This window comes from Ustilago hordei (genome assembly GCF_900519145.1).
Source record: "Ustilago hordei strain Uho2 genome assembly, contig: UHO2_contig_12, whole genome shotgun sequence".
Classification (NCBI taxonomy): domain Eukaryota; kingdom Fungi; phylum Basidiomycota; class Ustilaginomycetes; order Ustilaginales; family Ustilaginaceae; genus Ustilago; species Ustilago hordei.
The window spans coordinates 382,392-401,716 of NW_024545263.1; the positions used below are offsets into that span (position 1 = coordinate 382,392).

Consider the following 19,325-nt stretch of genomic DNA (forward strand, 5'->3'; position numbering starts at 1 on the left):
TTGCTTATGCTCGTGCTTCACCCATCACTCTGCAACTATGCACGCCATCGCTGCCGATCAATGCGCCTCTCCCTCCTTTGTGCCCTCTATGGAACGCTGCTCGGCCTTTGCTCTCATCGCGCCTTCCCCCTCTCCCTCTCTGCCTCCTGTGGACCGTTCCCTTCACTGCGCTATACTTGGCATACTTTGCCTCCTTTGCCATGGCTCTTCGACACATACAGAGACAACGCAGTAGCCATCCTCAGTGTGCTTCTACCACCGCCTTTCGCCCTCCGACATTTGTTTGTTACGAGGCATCCAGCACCCTCCCTAGCTTGCCGGATTTCTAGTGCCGACGGCGCCCAATTCTTCCTTCGACGAGCTCTAATTCTCCAGAGTGTCCTGCTCGCCATCTGCGCCACTCTCCAAGCCGCGCATTCCGCACACCCGAGCCTCTCAAGCACCTTCCTGCCTGCCGCCAGCCGCTGCGATCGATATTCCTCCACCATTCCAGAAATTGCGCTCGTCACATTCCCTACTAAGCTTCCTGCGGCTTCCCTACTCCCTCCTCCTGCAAGGTAAGTTACTCATCCATCGTTCCTCCCTCCCTCTACATGTCAATGATATCGAATCGATTTGCACATTGCAAAGCCATCGTTCATGCTGTACCCCTTCCCTTTGATGGTCGGTGTTCCTTCGGAGGCAAAACAATGATTTGCAAGTTCAACCGACGGTCACTCGTTGAAGTTTCCTTTAAAGTCCTTGCTTCCATCTTGCTAGACTCTTGGGTTGGCCCCCATCAGTCCACGTCCCTCCTCTTGCTCGCCTTTCTGCTCCTCCCCTCTCTTGTTGAAACTCACTGCTGACCTTGACCCTTTCCTCTCTACCTCTAATCTTGCCCCTTATCACCCACGCACGCGATCCTGCTCCGAACACACTCTTCTGAAACCTCGTCCCGCCATCTACCCAATACTCTGTTCGACACCCCATTCGGTTCTTGTTGCATCGACCTCCAATCTGCCCATCTAATGACATCCCAACAGCATCAGTAAATCTTTCACCTGCCCAACTCATACCCAGCATACGCAATGACTTCTTTCGCCAGCTCCAGCCAAGCACCCATCTCACGCCGTGTTTCTCCATACGCCCGTAACCACAGCCATGTCAGCTACGGATCTTCGAGCGCCAGCGCCTCCAGCTCGCGACCTCGCTCTTCTCGGGGCCGAAGCACCTCACCATTGAACCCTGCTAAGCAGGAGGCTGCTGTCCAGATGGCCGCCAAGCGTGCCACGACATCAAGCACTAGCTCCACAGTCTCGTCGACATATTCGGCATCATCTGCCGAGTCTAGGTCAGCCGACACAACAGCAGCTACCTCGACCATGTCAGCGTCAGTTTCGACCAGCAGGATCCCTGCCAACGTCCGAGCTATGCTCTTCGAGGAGGAATACCAAGAGGAAGTGATCGAGCACATGCACCACATGGAGTCTCAAACGATCGCCGCCGTCGAATTGATGGACGTTCAGCCTGAGCTCAAATGGTTCATGCGCCCTTACCTCGTCGACTTCCTCATCGAGATCCACCAAACCTTCCGCCTCCGACCCGAGACCCTCTTCCTCACCATGAACATTGTCGACCGATACGTCTCGAAACGTATTGTTTACAAGCGTCACTATCAGCTTGTCGGCTGCGCAGCTCTCCTGATTGCAGCCAAGTTCGAGGATGCCAAGGGCCGTGTTCCCACCGTCAAAGAGCTCAGTTTGATGTGCTGCAATGCCTACGATGAGTCTGCATTCGCACAAATGGAGGGTCACGTCCTCTCCACCATTGGATGGACCTTGGGTCACCCCACTGCCGAGTCTTGGTTGCGAATCGAGAGCGTCCGTGGAGGAGAGGACCTCAAGACGGTCAACTTGGCCCGCTTCTTCCTCGAGCTTAGCCTGTTCCACCGCGACTTTATCTCGCTCAAGTCTTCTTCGCTCGCCAAGGGCGCCATGGTCCTTGCTCGCTTCATCTGCGGTCTTCCCCAGTCGGGTAAGCTGCTCCCCACTGACGATGTCGCCAAGGCAGCGCACATGCTTGACGCCTACGTCTCGGAGAACCTTCAGGACCTTTCGTTGATCTTGATCAAGAAGTACTCGTACGCCTACTTCTCGAGCGCATCGACGGTTGTCTGCGACTGGTACCGAGCTCGTGTGGCGGCAGCTAAGTCGGCGCCACCATCTGGCCTGCTCCCTGCCCAGGCGCTCACACGCAACGCTGAGGCTGGTCCGACCGATGTCTACGACGACGATTCCATGTGCTCGCAGCCCACTACACCTGCTTCATCAGTGCAGTCGACACCATCACGCTCGATGGACGAAGATGAGGACGAAGATGAGGAGGACGACATGCCAGTTACACCGCTGTCGCTCTACTCTCTTCACGACCCATTGGTAGCCGCTGCTACCGCAGCAGGGATGCCCGTTCCTGTTCCTTCTTCGCGTGCTTCTATTCAGGAGAAGGAGAACCGTCGCAACTCGGCGGCCCACACCGGCGCTGCCAGCAAGACATTCTCCTCACAACTGCCATCAAGCAAGAGCGCTTCGACTCACTTGACAGTTCAGCAGCCCATGCTCGGAGCGCGAAAGCCATTGGGCAACGTTGTCTGGAACGTCAACGCCCAGCAATTCTAATAGACCTTCATAAATTCCCTTGCCCACCAGCACAAAAAGATTCTCGGCTTCACGGATACGTCACACTGTTTTTAGTATGCATCTTTTCTAGCATTTTGCCACCCCCCCTCCCTTTCACTACTCCTCTTCTCCGCCAAACTTTCTTCAAACCACACTCACTTAGTCTGTCACCATGCACTGTAGCCCTCTTCTGGATTCTCGCTCGGTTCGCCCCTTCACTGTGGTGCTTTGGGCCTTGTTTATCATGTTTTACTCTCTCCGCTCTGCTCGGTCTCATCAACTTTTCGGAAACGCATCCATTCCAATGCATGCCAGCATAATGGACTTGCGAATAAACTTGTCTTTTTACGATGTCAATCCTTGTCCTTTGCTCGCTCGCGACTCGTGTGATTGTCATTTCGATAAGATGTCTGTCAGGTATATCAGAAGTGAATGACTTGTTGCGGTGTGTAGTTTTCGACAGGCACGCGGCACGCAGCAAACATCGCTTGTGAGGATCGAGAGCTTGGACAGCCAAACAAATCCGAAAGACCCGATTGGACAACGAGTCATGGCAAAAACTTTATCGAATCTAACAAGGCTCAATAATTCTGAGGCCGGAATCTAATCCGTTGTTGTCTTGTGCATTTTCAGAAGATTGAATTGGCTGAAAGGTCACAAAGAGACCTCGGGGATTCGCCGAAGGTCTTCTTCTCCTCCCACATCCCACATCCCACATCCCACATCCCACATCCCACATCCCACATCCCACATCCCACGAGTTGCGCGTTGCGAGTTTCATCTTACACCTCATCCTATCACACAGCGTCACCCTGGAACACTTCCTCGCTCACTTGAACAAGAAACTTCAAGCTGCTCGACAATCGACCATGAGGGCTTCCATCATGCTGCGCTTCGGCGCCTCCAGGCTCTCATACGGCCCTAGCCTCCGACGCAATCTCGCAACCCAGGCCGCCGTCAACCCTGCCAGCGGCACCTACAACCTCGTCGAAAAGATCGTGCAGAAGTATGCCGTAGACCTATCTCCCGGCTCGCACGTCAAGTCTGGCGACTATGTCTCGATTCGACCCGGCACTGTCATGACACACGACAACACCGGCCCCGTCATCTCCAAGTTCGGCTCGATCGGTGCCACTTCCATCTATAACCCTGACCAGGTCGTCTTTGCGCTCGACCACGATGTCCAGAACAAGTCAGCCAAGAACTTGGAAAAGTACAGCAAGATCGAAAGCTTTGCTCGCAAGCACGGTATCGACTTCTACCCTGCTGGGCGTGGGATTGGTCATCAAGTGCTAGTCGAGGAAGGATACGCTTTCCCACAGACACTGGCGGTGGCGAGTGACTCGCACTCGAACATGTACGGTGGTGTTGGATGTCTCGGTACGCCGATTGTGAGGACGGATGCAGCTGCGATCTGGGCGACAGGTCAGACATGGTGGCAGATTCCAGAGGTGGTCAAGGTTGAGCTCAACGGCCAGCTGCCCAAGGGTGTCACCGGTAAGGATGTCATCGTTGCGCTCTGCGGATACTTCAACAAGGATCAAGTGCTTAATGCAGCTATCGAGTTCCACGGCTCCGGTCTTTCTTCGCTCTCAGTAGAGGAGCGTCTTGCCATTGCCAACATGACCACCGAGTGGGGTGCGCTCGCCGGTCTCTTCCCCACCGACGACATCACTCTTTCCTGGTACGAAAAGCAGATCCGCAAACGCGACAAGCTCGAGTTCCAAATCGGCTCCTCTCCCTCTCCCTCTTCATCGCACCCTCGCCTCAATATGCATCGTCTCGAAGAACTCTCTCGCACTCTGCTCCGTCCCGACAGCGACGCACTCTACTCTAAGCACCTCACACTCGACCTCGCCACTCTCGTTCCGCACGTTTCCGGTCCCAACTCTGTCAAAGTCTCCACCCCGCTCGATGAGCTTTCCGCACAAAACATTGGCATCAACAAAGCTTACCTTGTCTCGTGCGTCAACTCTCGCGCTTCGGACCTCAAAGCAGCTGCCGACGTCATTCGCGGGAAGAAGGTCGCCAAGGGGGTTGAATTCTACGTTGCCGCAGCGAGCAGTGTTGTTCAGCGTGAAGCAGAAAAGGCAGGTGATTGGGGAGCACTCATGGCCGCAGGGGCTAAGCCTCTTCCTGCCGGTTGTGGACCCTGTATCGGTCTTGGTGTGGGCTTGTTGGAAGACGGAGAAGTTGGTATTTCAGCTACGAACCGAAACTACAAGGGCCGAATGGGAAGCCCAAACGCGCAAGCATACCTGGCTTCACCTGCAGTAGTAGCTGCCTCCGCTATCGAGGGTAAAATTTGCGGTCCTGCTGATCTTGATCCTTCGCTTTTGCCGCCTTCGCGAGGGTTGAAGTACTCGATCACAACTGCTGGTAGTGCTGATGCTTCCGCTTCTACATCGGCATCCACCGACGCCGGCGCTGGAGTAGAAATCCTCCCCTCCTTCCCAACCTCCTTCTCAGGCCCGCTCATCTTCGCCCCACAAGACAACCTCAACACAGACGGCATCTACCCGGGCAAATACACATATCAAGATGACATTACACCCACAAAACAAGCTGAGGTCGTTATGGAGAACTACGATCCTACTTTTGCTTCCACCATTGCTTCTCTTCGTCCTTCGTCTCCATCCTCTGATTCCACCTCAGGCCTCAAGGCAGGTCCGGTTCTGATCGGAGGCTACAACTTCGGCACGGGTTCATCACGAGAACAAGCCGCCACAGCCCTCAAGTACGCCGGTATCCCACTCGTACTAGCCGGCAGTTTCGGTGACATCTTCAAGCGAAACGCCATCAACAACGGTCTTATCTGTCTCGAAGCCCACGAGCTAGTCCAAGATCTCACTAAGTTCTACCTAGGTGAAGGCGGGCAAAGGAACCAGAAGGCGATCTTGTTGAAGAATGCAAAGGTGAAAATCCATGCAGCAACAGGAAAGATCCAGTTGAGCTTTGAGGGACCACAGGGGGAGAAGATGGAAAAGACCTACACGGCTAAGCCTGCAGGTATCGGTAGGAGTGTACAGGAGATCTACACTGCCGGTGGATTGGAGAAGTGGGTCAAGGAGAGGATTTGAGCGCAGCCTTAACATTGGTCTTCAGCTAGATATGTTTTTTTTTTTTTTTTTTTTTTTTTTTTTTTTTTTTTTTTTTTTTTTTTTTTTTTTGGCAATGCAATCTTTCATCGCCGAATCATTGCTTCGCAAACAAAAGAGTATTGTAGTGTTGTAATTCCAGACAAAAAGACATCCATTGAGATCATAAGGGTGAGAGGTAAGAGCCATAAGTATATACAGTCAATCGACATTAGCAAGAGTTCCAAGAAGCGAAGCGCGCTGTTTAACCGCTGATAAAAGTGTGTTCCTCAAACAGCGATCCTTTGACCTCGGACTGCTCTCCTCCCGGCAGCTTGACCTTCAAGGTAGCCGGGTTCAGTGTCTGATAGATGTAAGGCTTGGTACCAGCAACGTAATTGACCAGCTTCCTGACCATGTAAGGAATCTCAGCCAAGACATCGACTTTGTCCACCAAACCATGTGTCTCGCTGGATGGGTAAGGCTTACCCAAATCGACCTTGAGCGAAGCCTCGACCTTCTCCTCTAGGTCTCCCTTACCCGTGGAAGCATCAAGCAAAGGACCCTGCCAGTGGTACTCAATGGCCTGAGGAGCTTGGTATCCGGTATCCTGATCCAAGGTCTGATCGAGGTGCTTGACGTACGAGTTGCTCTTTCTACTAGCCTCACCCTCGGCAGCGTTGGCGGTGCGGGTAGCAGCAGTGACAGCGACCAGCTTGCCCTCAACAACAATGCTTCCAATGTTGACCGTCAGCGACTGCCTGTGTCCCTCGGCACGCTCCACACTTCCGTAGTCAGGAGTGGTAGTGAACTCCATCATGACACCACTGACCCTGCCGAGCTTCTGGTCCTTAGCCTGGAAGTTGGCAAAGTTCCACTTGGCAGCAACAAGATTAGGACGCATACCCTGGATAGCGTGCACAAACATACCCTTACCCTTCGCATCAATAGCACCACCCTGGCTGATGATGTGTCCCTCGCTCTCAGCAACAGGCCAGAAACGGTGGATCACGTACCCCTCCGGACTGCCGAGGTTGCTACCAAAGTAGCTGAATCCACCCTTGGGACCCGAACCAAGCTTCCAGCCCTGAACAGAAGCAGGTCGGGTGAAAGACCACGAGAGTTGCAAATCAGCATCGAGGTTGGCAGTAATGCTGTACTTGTCTTCGCCAGCGTCGGTGGTAGAGTAGACGACGGAGAACTCGGCTGCTTTGGAGGAGCGCTTGTCGGTCTGAGCTGCGAACTTGGTGACGTTAAGGGACTTCCAAATCTTCTTGCCAGTGGCGGGGTTGAAGTATTTGAATGTCATCTGGACTTGAGGGTACCACAGACCAACGGCGGAGTGGATGATCTGGGAGGTTGCGAAGGAGCCATCTTCAAGGACGGAATACCAGGTCTGAGTTTCGGTGGTGAAGCCACCAGCACAGGTCCATTCGAGGTCGGAGGGCTGAAGAGGACCGAAGAGAGCATCTTGGGGGACGGTGTCGGTGATAGCATGGAAGTTGCTAGGGGAGGCGGCAGGAGCGGCGGTGCCGGCGGCAGGTGCTTCACCCTTGCTGTGGAGGTGACAGAAGCCAACGTGTGGGTACAGCGCAGACAAAGAGTAGGATAAAGTGAAGTCAGTGGATGAGCTTGACAACGCAAAGCGGTGCGAGCTGATGAACAGATGTAGACTTACAGCCAAGAACCCCAACCAGACATGTTTGCTAAAGTCTGTGTGTAACGTTGACTAGTGGAGGAGGAGGTCGAGTCTCGATGGATCAACGGATCTGGATGTCGAAGTAAACGGCTTGAAAGCACGGCAATAAAGGCGAAGAGGACCTTGTGTAGACCGAAAGACAAGCTGAACGGGGATGGTGGAGGAGGGATATAAGGGTCAATAAGTTCAAGTGAGGGTTAGGGTCAGCACGAAAGTTGCTCAGCACAAAACGCATGCAGGCAAAGATCTGCAAAAGTGTTGGGCTCTCTTGCTCTCACGACGTCACGCTCGCTTGGCTTGTGCGGATAGAGCGCGCCGGGAAGAGAGAGGCGGCGCCCCGGTTGATTTTTCTAAACAGTGTCAGACCTTGCTAAACTAACATTGTAAATCCTAAATTCCACTCGCAAATAGTCGGTGCCGAATCATCGCTTTCCAGCTGCCATTCTAGGCCAAGCTTCTTAATTGCCATCACTTTCTATCAACCTTGTTCACCATCACGACATCATCTGCCTCGATCTGGCATCACATCATCTCGATTGTGCCCATCATATCACATCACAACATGAGGTAAGCATCTAGCTTATCCCTCGACTCTTGACTCAGGCGTAGGAACGGACGAGTTCCGAGCCAAAAGCATCAAGCATACTAACTCTCTCTGCCTTGCTCCATCTCCTCCCTCTACAGCCAGTACGTCAACCTACCCAAATCAGAGCTCGACCAGTCCCAAATCCGAGAGCTCGAGCAGTACGAGATCTCTCAAGGTCCTCTTTCAGTCCTGCAACAATCCGTTCGCAACCACACACAGATCTTGATTGCCCTGCGCAACAACAAGAAGCTCCTTGCACGCGTCAAGGCTTTCGACCGTCACTCAAATATGGTTTTGGAGAATGTCAAGGAGATGTGGACAGAGGTTCCAAAAGGCAAGGGGAAGAAGCCGGTGAACAAGGACAGGTTCATCTCAAAGATGTTCTTGCGAGGCGATTCGGTGGTGTTGGTTCTAAGGAACACTGCTTAAGTTTCGAAGAGGAGGAAGAGTGAGGAGGCTCGACCGACAGATACCCCAACCACATTCGCATGGAAGCACACATCGGTTAGAGCTGCGAAAAGGCAGAGCTAGAATTGGAAGATGAGGCCAGCTAGCAACACCAAAGGATCGGAGCGGATGAAGCGCTCCAATCGTCAACACAGCATTGTAAACACTGTATCACTAACTGCAATCACATCCCAACGTAATACCTCATCGCATGGCATCACGTCTGAGTCGCACAGGAAAGAGATCGAGGCAGCAAGGCGAGATCTCACGAAACACCCTCATCATGCCACTGACGCTGCAATCTACATCGCCACACGACTTACACGCACAACACTGCGTCTTCCGCTTGCAACTCCTTTCGTCCGCAGACACGCCATTCTGCCATCCCATCCAAACTCGGTGTAGCGGACCGGCCAGAACCCACCACCCTTGTCTTGTGGTGCCGCAGCTGGGCGCAGTCGACTTCCTCGGTCGTCCGGCTTGCCTTACTTCATCTCATCATACTCCCACACCCACCACCGCTGACTCAAGTCTGTGCGTCAATGCGGCTGTTGCTGTGCCGAACAGCGGTCTCAAAGGTCGAAGTGGGCGATGTCTAGTGAAATCGGTGGAATTGGTGGTGAGTGGGAATTGTTCTCACGACCACAGTAAGGGCATGTTTGCCGGCCTCGCTGCTTCGCTGTGATGAGATGGCAGTGCTGGCATCGTGACACGGTTCTCACGGTCAAAAGTCTCCCCACCCCCCCCTCTGCACCATATTGCACTGCGCTACGCCGCAAGATAGCTGGGTTGTACCTTGCATCACCCGCTCGGACTTTTCATCTTGTTTCGCAACCAACCTGGAACGAAGAAAGAGATATATAGTCATCCTCCCATCCCCGCTCAAATTTCCACTCGTTCCGACCACAAATCTTCACGAGCTGGACTCGATATCTCCCTCGTAAGCATTTCTCAGAACTTCCTCGCAGGAAGGACAGCAATCATGGGAAAGTTCGACAAAGCGGCTGGTCGAAAGGGACCGTGCGATAAACCTTTGGCAAGGCGAACGCTTTTCGCTACCATGATCGTCGTCCTTGGCGGTGTGGTTGGTGGTGCTCCTCTACCAGCCCAAATTCTGGACTCCCAACGTGACCCATCACCTATTGGTTATCGTGAGTTGCCATTTCCAAGTTCTATCATTCCGACCTCAGCTGAATGTAACATTGACGTGCCAAATCGATTCGGATTGCTGGTACAGCCGGACACGGTGCTCCCCGTAATTGGCAGGCATATCCTAACCACTCCCATCGGCACGAAAAGCCAGAGGTTGGCTCTCTCGAAAAGTTAGAGCTGAAAGGTAAGACGGTGGTCGTTGATACTCCTGTTAGCGAGATGCCCCGTGACCGTAAGTCCTCATACCTCTGTCCTCTCTGACTTGCATCAATTCCACTAATACACTTTCCCTCCCACAAACACACTTTCTCACCCTTCATCAATACGGTGGAAGAAGAAGGTTACCGTACCGATGACCTAACTCATCTTCACTACCCTGACTACACAGGCGCAATCGGCAAGCGAGATCTGGCAAAAGATGCCTTCCCTCCTTCCCCTCCTTCCTACTTGGCTTTGCATCCTGATCGTTCCAATCGCTGGGGCGAAAAAGAGGACGTTCCGCCTGTTCGCACACCTTATCGGTCAGGCTTACAGCAGCAGCCTAAGAATCCTGCAGGTGAGATGACTTTCCATCCCGCTCCTCACCCTGTTGTCGAAGGAAAAGACCCTTGGGAAGTGAGCAAGTCCCACGAGACCTCTCCTCCTACCACCAAGGAAGGGGCTGCCAAACCAGCAGACGATTTCCGACTGTTGCTCGCTGCTCAATTTTAGTCTTCTCACATTCGTTCCTAGCTTCGCTGAAGGCTTGTACGGTTGCGGTCTAATACATCTGTTCTCACCCTTTTAACGAATCACGCAAACAATGCAGAAGAGAGGCTGTTGTAAGAGGAAGCGCTTTCGATTTCTGAGCCTTCCTTCTCGATGAGGCTGCGTGAGTGCTATCTGTACATGCTTTTCTAGTAAGATCTCGGCAGAGTGCGTTACATGGCTCCGCAAGGCGATTACGAAGTGGAAGAAGGGCTTTGTGGCTTTTGGTTGTAGGAGGCCTGTGCGACCTATCGGCTCGCATCAGACCGATTATCGCCATAGGCATCGACATACGCTATTAGATGCCCGACGAGGAAGAGATAGTTTCTCCCTCATGCTTCACAGGGTAGATACATAAGGGGCAAGACTTAGTTGTTTGCTCTTCATTAGCATAATGTTTCCTAGGGCCTTCAAGTACGTTAGAAGGGAAGCTTGGAATTAAGACGTGAAGGGGGGGGGGGGGGGGGTGCGAATTCCCTCTATATAGACCTTACATGTCTGACTGTGTTCTAACTGTGCTCTAAATACAAAGGGAAGCGATAGTGGTCAAAGGGTGATAACGAACAAAAGGTAGTGAGGATTCATGCGAGAGAATCAAAGGGTCCGTAGGGGCTTCCGACGCGTGCTCAGACAGGCCGTCTGGAACAATAAAGTGTTGAAAGTAGAACGATCCAACATGGTGATGTAAGCAAACGTAAGGAGAAACGAGGGAGATCGGGTGAAGTAAATCTGATCGGAGATTAGAGAGAGACGATCAGACGAGGGATCGGATGCAACCTGGTCCCGCTCGTTGTCAGAGATGGCCATGAAGTAGATAGCTCCCACTCATCGGCATGTACCGCACTCATGTATATATATCAAGCGGGGAGCACCAGGCTCCGGCCATGTTCACTTTAGTCAATTGAGTATATATGTTTCTGTCTTTTAGCAGCAGTGACATCGTACTTGGACTCTCCCCGATCGCCAGTATCGGGACCGAAACGACTTCAGTTTCTAACATAAAGCAGATCCATCTGTACATACCGTTCCTCGTCGCCATGCATCGCCATACGTAATCAAGCCGCGTCCTACCATCCAAGTTTGTCACTCCATCCAAGAAATCTTCGCTCCATCTCCCTCTACAGTCACTTCGTTAGTCTCCCTCATCCCTTCAGCCTTGATCACATTACCCTGCGGCCCACCTTCCTCATCCCTTCCTCCCGCCTCTACAGCACCAGCACTAGCGGCAGAAGCAGCCTCCAGGTAAGCCTTGGCAGCTTCCACCTTCTGCAAGGCATGTTCGACATTGGCCGCTGCGATTGCTTCGTCCTCCGCGATGTCGGAGATCGGGGCACAGTCCGCGGAGTTCGGCTTTGAGCTGACCTACATCGGGAGTGTCGTTTATATTGGTGGAAGTTGCGCGATTGGACAACGTACCGCTAGAGCCACGAAATTTGTTCAAAAGTCCCATGATTATGTTGATGTTGATAAGCAATGGTTAGCGAGGAGAAGGATCCGGACAAGGGTGGAGGCGAGGAAGCTGTAATTAAGAGTGGAGGATGCCGGTGGAAGATGGCGATGCGTGTTGACACCGGATCAGAGTTGCCATCGTAGGTATGCGGGGTGTGTGCTCGTATTCGGAGGTGTAGGGGAAGACCATCGGTATACCGTGGGTGTATATCTTGAGGAGCGGATGGGAGAGGCATGTGTGTGTTGCAAGGGGCAGACGGCGGAGATCCATTCACACTTGTTGTGTGGAAGTTGCTTTCCGCACTCACCTCCTTCGTCCGACGGAGCTCACTACCTCGCACACACACAGTCACACACACGCTGTTCTCACTTCGTACTCGTTAATGAAAAGTAAGGTTTCATTCCGCGTACTGTACAAGGTTCAACTGTCATGATGAGCTATCTGACACACAGCTTTGCCTCTAGAGACCAACAAGACTAGCGACAATGTAACCAAAGATCGGCAAGACCAAGTTGTCATGCTGATCCGAAACACCCTCCAGGAGACCCAGAGAGGTGATCACAGCACAATACTTGACGGTACTGAAGTCCTCGCACCAACCAACCAGTCGCAGCGCCCAAGCGGAAGCCATGATGCTTACTACGAACGCAACACTGCCTTCGACCGTCTTGCTCGATCCACCTGGCCAGTAAGTTCTGCCGTATCTGCGTCCGACGACGGAAGCTAGTGCGTCACCAACTCCAAGCACAAGCACACCCGTTTGTTGAAGGATGCGGGAGTGACCTTCAAGCCATAACGGACCCGCACAGCCCGTAAGCAGGTAGAAGTGCGAAAGGATGACAGGGCCCGAATCCTTGTGATCGAGGAACTCGGACATGAAGACGTGCAAAGCCGCTCCAAAGGGGTATAGCGCATAGTAGCGGACGTATTCGGCAAAGATGAATATGGAGAAAGCCAATGAGAAGCCAAGGTGTGTGAATGCGGGATCGAGTGCGATACCAGGCAGGAAGAGGAGTACTGCAAGAGCGTGGAAGAACTTGCGACGAGCGTTGAGAGACAGGTATGATGCTTTTTTGATGGCTGCTGTATTGTGTTCTTTGGCAAGGAGAGAAGCGCTTCCGCTAAGTGTTGAGAGCTTAAGGTTGACTCCAACTCCGCGCTTGGCATTGGTGTTTCCGCTTTCGCCTTGACCTCCGCTGACACCACTTCCCGCACTTCCGTTCACCGCCATTCCATTCTGCGTACCGTTTCCGCTTACCTTCTCTCCGCTGCCCGAACCATCAAGACCTTCAGGAATGACCTCGACACCACCTGGCGCGTGCGAGTTTGGCGACAGGGACAGGACAACGTTTGTTGGTGTAGCCTGACTGAGCTGCTGCTGTGTTTGTTGCTGTTGCTGCTTCAACTCGGCAGCGCTCTTGCCCGCTGCACTGGTGCTGTTCGGTGGCTTCGGGCCAAGCATTGGGCGATTGTATGAGTTGGCGAGACTGCGGAAACGCTTGGCGTTTGACACCACTGCTTGCCAGCACGAGATCGAGATCGAGATCAGCAACACCCAGTAGGTCACCAGCAGCGGTCGAGACCAAGGTTTTGCCCCCTTCAACATGAACGAGAGCGTCCACAGCCAGGGGTCACGGCGCACAAGCAGCCACCGCACCCACATGCCAAGCACACCGACTACATAGATAGCCGCAAAAAGATAGAAGAAGGCGGCGAGCAGACGTCGGTGCAGATCGCGCTTGTCGGGCCAACGAAGTCGGTGTGTTGGCTTCTGTGCGAGGTTGCGCGAGAGGTAGAGGAGCGGCGAGAGCAGGAAGCCGACGATGAAGGTGCCGACAATCAACGCGAGCTGGAAGATCAAGAGTGGCGTTGGTCGGCGGAAGGTCTTGACATATGGTGTAGTGACTGGCAGCAACTTGGCGACAAACAGATGCAGCGTCTCCATGGTGAGCGTGACACCTACGGAAGCGACGATTCCAAGCTCTCCCAAGGTGAAGCTCTTGCGTGCGAGTCGCGAGATGGTGTACAGGTTGGCCTGGAAGAAGAGCGCAGCAGTGATGACTTCCCAGCGTGCGAGGTTGGACCAGAGCGGAAAGCCGTAGAACGCGGCGGCGTCTTTGACGAGCTCAAGTGCAATAGCGATGACGGTGGAGAAGGCAGTGAAGCTTCGCAGCTTGACCCAGTTGCTCTTTGGGAACTCGTGCGGACGGCGAATCCACTTGGTAGCAAGAAGATGGCAGAGCAAGACAGTCGAGGTCATGGACATGGTGCTGACAAGAGAGTAACGCGAAACGACCAATGTGGTCATGCCACCTGGCAGTTTGCGGTCGTGGCTGAGAATGACAGGAGGACCTTCGACCATCCATGGCGGGTTCGGCAGCGGCTCACCAGAGGCTCGCGCACTGCTTCGACCTGCGGATTGATCTTGGATTGCTGAGAAGAGCGTCGCACAGGCTAGGAGGGGCGGCAAGAGGAGCGCATTGAGGGCGCCATCTTCCGGGCAAGTGCGATAGTTGCGATGATCCGTGGCCCAGATGGCGGCTTGCTCGTCGGGATCGCGGAGGAAGAAGTAGAGCGTGCTGATGATGGTCACAAGGCCGACCTCTGCGGCATGGCTCTGCGTCTCAAGCTTTTCGTGCGTCTTGATGCCGTAGTAGGCGATACAAGATGCCAAGCTCATGAGAAGGGCTTCCAAAGAGGGGTTGATGCGAAGACGTCGCCAATTGGACGTAAGACCATTGCACAGTGACGCCGAAGCTGCAGAAGCTACAAGATGCGCTCCACTTGGACCAGCAGTGCCGGCAGCATTTGATCCAGAGGAAGATCGAGTCGGTTCTACATTTGCCTTGTTCAAAGATTCTGCGTTGACTCGGCTGGGCGCTGCTAGAGCGCCTCCATTTGCAGGGCCGACAACGGGCTTGTCCTGGCTGGCCTTGCTTGTCGGTTGTGATCTGGTGGCACTAGCAGCAACTGGGTTTGTTCCAGACGCGGAGGATGCAGCAGAGGGAGTTCTGCTGTTGGAAGCCAAAGAGCTCGCTGCACCGATCGCACGTGACAAGATGGACTGGCGACTAGGTTTTGTCGATGAGCGGGATGGTGGAGAGGCGTTTGCTAATGGGTCGGATGGCAACGGCAATGGTGACTTTTTTGACGAACGAGTTCTTCCGTTGCTGACCTTGCTGAGTCGAGAGGCACTCTGTCGTTCAATAGTGGAACCATGCGGCAGTTGTGGTGGTGGAGAAGCTGAGGCTGACGAACGTTTTGCTGCAGAATGCCCAGTGCTGCTTGCAGATGGTGTGGCAGAGCCACCGAGCGCTTTGTGCAAATAGTGCTCAGATGGAACAGAGCGAGGACGGTCGGAGCTTCTGCGCTTGGGGCCGACATCCCAATCGAAAGGCTCGAACTCGGAGCTTGAAGAGTGTTGATCGCTGCTGGAAGAGTATCCGCCAGCGCCATCGGCGGAAGGGTCGGCCGAGTAAGCCTCTCTGGACTCGACAGTGGCTGAGCGACGACGAGGGGTGGGCCGATCGGTGGAAGAGCCGGAAAAGTCTTCGGCAGCACTCAGAGGCCAATTGGAGAAGCCAGAGCCAGGCGTAGAAGGTGGCTGGGGAGAAGATGTTGTCGAGGAGGCGGCAAAGGGACGGCGTTTTGATCTGTGATCAGTTTTGGCGGAAGAGGTGGCAGCCGACTCGAGAATGTTGCGCCTTCTGATGCCGCCAGCGGGTGCAGTGGAGGTTGCAGCACCATTGCTGAGTCTACGCGAAGAGGGGCCAGCTTTGGCGTTGGAGGCCGAATAAGGATGTGAGTTGCTGGTGGCGTTGGCGTCAGTACCGACATTGTTGCTGGTGCCGTTGCTGGTGCCATTGCTGGTGCCGTTGCTGGTGCCGTTGCTGGTGCCGTTGCTGGTGCCTGGTTGCTGGTGCCGTTGCTGGTGCCGTTGCTGGTGCCGTTGCTGGTGCCGTTGCTGGTGCCGTTGCTGGTGCGTTGCTGGTTGCTGGTGCCGTTGCTGGTGGCGCTGGGTTGATGTGGTTTGGACTTTCTCCATTCCCTAACGCCCTGGTGTGAAGCCTGGTTGGAGAGTCTGCGAGCCGCCTTGCGAAGCCGGGATGGGTCAGGGAGCGAGTTCCCTGGGATGGAAGCGACCGAGTCGGTCGACCAAGTGCGCTCCATATTGACAATTAAGGTAGCAGGAAGGAATGAGATGTAGTGCCACCTCAGATCTGCGCCGGCACTTGGTCAAGATTGCGGCTTCGATGCCGAGTATCAAGGATGAATGCCAAGAGCAGCGACTAATTCATCTGCTCATTTCTCGGATGGCGTCCCGTCGATGGATGTGGTGGCGTGGACGAGAAAGGCGTGGACGAGAAAGGCGCGCCGATGCGTGTCCTTATCAGAGTGGAGGCCGATAGAAATCTCAACACCGCAGATGCGCTAGCCGATAGTGTGTCCGAGCGCGGCTGTTCGGAACTAGTAACCAAACCAAGTGGCGGTGGGCTTTAGATACAATTGGTGGAGAGATGAGAGGTGGGGACCCGATGAAGAGATTACAGAACCGCTTTGATGATGATGGTGAGGAAGAATGAAAATTCATGTCGCTCAGCTTGGCCTATTTGGCGAGATCGAGCAAGTTGGCGAGAAAAAGGGCTGTTGAGGAGAAAGTGCTTGCACACAGTGGTCCTTCCCGCTTGGCTGAGATGTCAATAATCTGAGTTGGAAAACAAGGGGGAAAAAAAAGCCGCGATAGAAGACGACAGATGCGAGGCTTAGCCAGCGCAGTCAAGTTCAAAAGCCAGATAGACCTCAGCGCCTGCTGTGACTATTATTATTATTATTATTTTGGCGCGATTCTCATTCAGGGTTCTAGCTGATTCTCCAATTCTCTCACTCTCTTAGCTCGCTTCTCTGCCTCATGGCTGCACAGGCATAACCCACACGGCTGCGCGTTGTTTATTATTATTATTCTCTCGCCGAGATTTGCACTTTCCCTTCTGAGCCAGTCAAGGAGCCTAGGGCAAAAGCAACACATGCATAGAGTTGAAGCATGCAGTGTCCCAGCAATTGAAGCATGCAAATGCAACCTTTGCCAAGCCCACACATCCAATCACCAACTTCACTCACTTGGACTTAGTGCATTGTCCAGGCTGACTGCCAAACCCCAAGATGATGGTCATCAGACAGCTGGTGTTTTCCTCCTCAACCTCTCATTTACTTCCTTGTGCTCCTGCCCTATTAGCCTTTAGTATCACACATGCACATGAAGAGGATTGAGGCATATATAAACACTTGATTCATCATGTACCTAGGAATAATTCATCATTGCAATTGATACTTGTGATCATACTCTTTGACACACCATTGATAAATCACAATGACACTCTTCAACTGAATAAGAGTCTGACTGCTCTAGTCATACAATCCTCAACACCATGCCCCTGCAATCCAATGACCTGCATACCACCAATGACCCCTCACTCAAAGACTCCTCTGATGACCAGGCCAAGACAATCCTGGCACCTGTAGATCATCAGAGAATCACCAAACATGATACTGCTTCCTCCAACAGCTCTGATAGCAACAATAGTGAACCAAACAAACCTCTACTTGACCTGAACAACATCAACAAGATGAACATCAACACACTCCAAAACATTGTTACACAATCCACCCTACACAAACAAGCCAAAACCTCCTCATACAAGTTACCCTCCAAGTGCTGTGGCTTCCTCCATGAAGTGACCCAACTCAATGATGTGCTAAAGGACACCCCAAAACTAACCATGAAGAACTGGTATGCCTGGAACCCTTGTTTCTGGGACATATTGGCCTTGTGGTCCCTGGCCCTCAAGCATCTCAACAGCACCACCAAACTGGGTGATAAAAAGTACAACTGGAAGCTGAATGCAAAACTCCACATGATCATCCAAAGCAATGCCAAGCTCATTGGTCAGGATAACATGAACTACCTGCAAATGCTGAATCCTGGAGGATTCATGAATTATATGCCCAACTCAAGAAGGATCTCACTAAAATGGAGCATATCACAGAATCAACCCTCCTATACAAAGCCAGAAGGATTCACATGCTCAATGCAGATGTCCACAAGTTTTTGGCCAATTTGGATGAGCATTGGGCCAAGGCTGTGACAGCATACAATAATTGTATCATGAATCTCCAAGACAACAGCCATGGAACCAACTATGATGCAATCTGTGTGGCCCTGTTCAAACAACAGGATGACATGGTCACAAAGCCAAATCACAGGATTGACAGTGGAAAGACCACTCAAGCTTTCACAGTTAGCAGTCAAGTTATCAATCAAGACACCTATAGTATGGGAAAACCAGGCCTGGATGGCTGAAGGAAATGCTATTACTGTCAAGGTGAAAATCATATCAGCTGATTCTGCCCAAAGAACCTGAATAACAAACTCCATACAATTAGCAACACTACCACCACAAACCCACTCAACAATCAGATGCCCGCCTAGGACATTTGGTGCACTGTGTCAGCGGTTGCGCACCTGAAACCTGAAATCGGTAGTAGTGTCGATACTATTACCAATTCTGTCGAGTTATGTGACAGTGCTTGTGGTATTGCGATTCTTGATGAAATATGTGGTAGAGCCATCTCTATCACTTTTCTCACTCGGAACTGCAGTAAGGGTTTTGCTATTGCAGATTTCAACTGACCACTGTCAGACACTCCATCCAGAGGTAGCTTGGCACAATCAATAACAATGTGAACTGATACTGACACCAAGGTCCAGTGTGAGCGATGTGATTGGTGGCATCAACACAAGTGTCCAGTGTGTTGACTATGTGCTTGAGGTGATCCCCAGACTGCAGTGGATGACTGCCTTTGGTTCTATCTAATCTGGACTGCTGGTTTACTATGAACCACCTGTCATGGGCCTGGATGCTCAAGAAGCAGGAGGGTCACTGGTTCATATGGACGGAGCACAGGTATCGAAGACCTAGTCGATACCAGTAGAGAGCATGGTCGTAGTGCAGTCTCCATGGAGACCATGGACTCCTATGGATTCACATGCAAAGGAGCACTGAGCCCATATGCGAGGAGGACCAGGCACAGCCACGAGGAGGACCAAGCTCAAAGAGCAGGCGCAGCCACGAGGAGGACCAAGCTCAGATGGTTACCACTCAGGGGCTCGAGAGACAGGAAGTCGACACAGGTCATGAGGAGGAGGAGCAGTGTCGAAGGAGTCGACACCACTCAAGAGGCACAGGGGTGCCAAGCAGGAGAGGCCCCTGAGCAGTACTCGATGAAGAAGGTACTCTCTGGAGAGAGAGCAGGAGCAGCATCGCTGGCAATGCTGTGAAGAGGTATATAACCATGCTTTCTCATCATCATAGGTCGAGTGGATCCCCATCCACTCTACTCACCATAACTAGTTATCACTTCAGCATAAGTATACATTAGTTTCAGTCAGCATAGCAGCAATCTATCAAGGTTGCTCCTCATCGTAGTGTGTGTGTTGTATCACCACTACCTGACG

The 19,325-nt window shown here is 52.7% G+C and overlaps 7 protein-coding genes across 7 annotated transcripts; 5 read left to right on the forward strand and 2 right to left on the reverse strand.

The window, feature by feature from the left end:
* Window positions 1–1,067: 1,067 nt before the first annotated feature.
* UHO2_05182 (uncharacterized protein) lies at window positions 1,068–2,654 on the forward strand (the record flags this gene model as incomplete). Its single annotated transcript, XM_041556184.1, has 1 exon — window positions 1,068–2,654. One exon carries the CDS (start codon window positions 1,068–1,070, stop codon window positions 2,652–2,654), a length of 1,587 nt encoding a protein of 528 aa, XP_041412118.1.
* An 869-nt stretch (window positions 2,655–3,523) lies between these two features.
* On the forward strand, window positions 3,524–5,734 carry UHO2_05183 (putative LYS4 - homoaconitase precursor; the record flags this gene model as incomplete). The annotated part of the gene is made up of 1 exon (XM_041556185.1): window positions 3,524–5,734. One exon carries the CDS (start codon window positions 3,524–3,526, stop codon window positions 5,732–5,734), a length of 2,211 nt encoding a protein of 736 aa, XP_041412119.1.
* A 262-nt stretch (window positions 5,735–5,996) lies between these two features.
* UHO2_05184 (related to SVF1 - protein with a potential role in cell survival pathways) lies at window positions 5,997–7,432 on the reverse strand (the record flags this gene model as incomplete). Its single annotated transcript, XM_041556186.1, has 2 exons — window positions 5,997–7,287; window positions 7,410–7,432. 2 exons carry the CDS (start codon window positions 7,430–7,432, stop codon window positions 5,997–5,999), a joined length of 1,314 nt encoding a protein of 437 aa, XP_041412120.1.
* A 560-nt stretch (window positions 7,433–7,992) lies between these two features.
* UHO2_05185 (putative small nuclear ribonucleoprotein chain D2) lies at window positions 7,993–8,445 on the forward strand (the record flags this gene model as incomplete). Its single annotated transcript, XM_041556187.1, has 2 exons — window positions 7,993–7,997; window positions 8,115–8,445. The coding sequence occupies 2 exons, from the start codon at window positions 7,993–7,995 to the stop codon at window positions 8,443–8,445; spliced, it is 336 nt and encodes a 111-aa protein (XP_041412121.1).
* Window positions 8,446–9,445: 1,000 nt separating this feature from the next.
* UHO2_05186 (uncharacterized protein) lies at window positions 9,446–10,326 on the forward strand (the record flags this gene model as incomplete). The annotated part of the gene is made up of 3 exons (XM_041556188.1): window positions 9,446–9,614; window positions 9,701–9,847; window positions 10,004–10,326. 3 exons carry the CDS (start codon window positions 9,446–9,448, stop codon window positions 10,324–10,326), a joined length of 639 nt encoding a protein of 212 aa, XP_041412122.1.
* Window positions 10,327–12,272: 1,946 nt separating this feature from the next.
* Window positions 12,273–15,857, reverse strand: UHO2_05187 (uncharacterized protein; the record flags this gene model as incomplete). The annotated part of the gene is made up of 1 exon (XM_041556189.1): window positions 12,273–15,857. The coding sequence occupies one exon, from the start codon at window positions 15,855–15,857 to the stop codon at window positions 12,273–12,275; it is 3,585 nt and encodes a 1,194-aa protein (XP_041412123.1).
* Window positions 15,858–17,238: 1,381 nt separating this feature from the next.
* UHO2_05188 (uncharacterized protein) lies at window positions 17,239–17,955 on the forward strand (the record flags this gene model as incomplete). The annotated part of the gene is made up of 1 exon (XM_041556190.1): window positions 17,239–17,955. The coding sequence occupies one exon, from the start codon at window positions 17,239–17,241 to the stop codon at window positions 17,953–17,955; it is 717 nt and encodes a 238-aa protein (XP_041412124.1).
* Window positions 17,956–19,325: the final 1,370 nt, after the last annotated feature.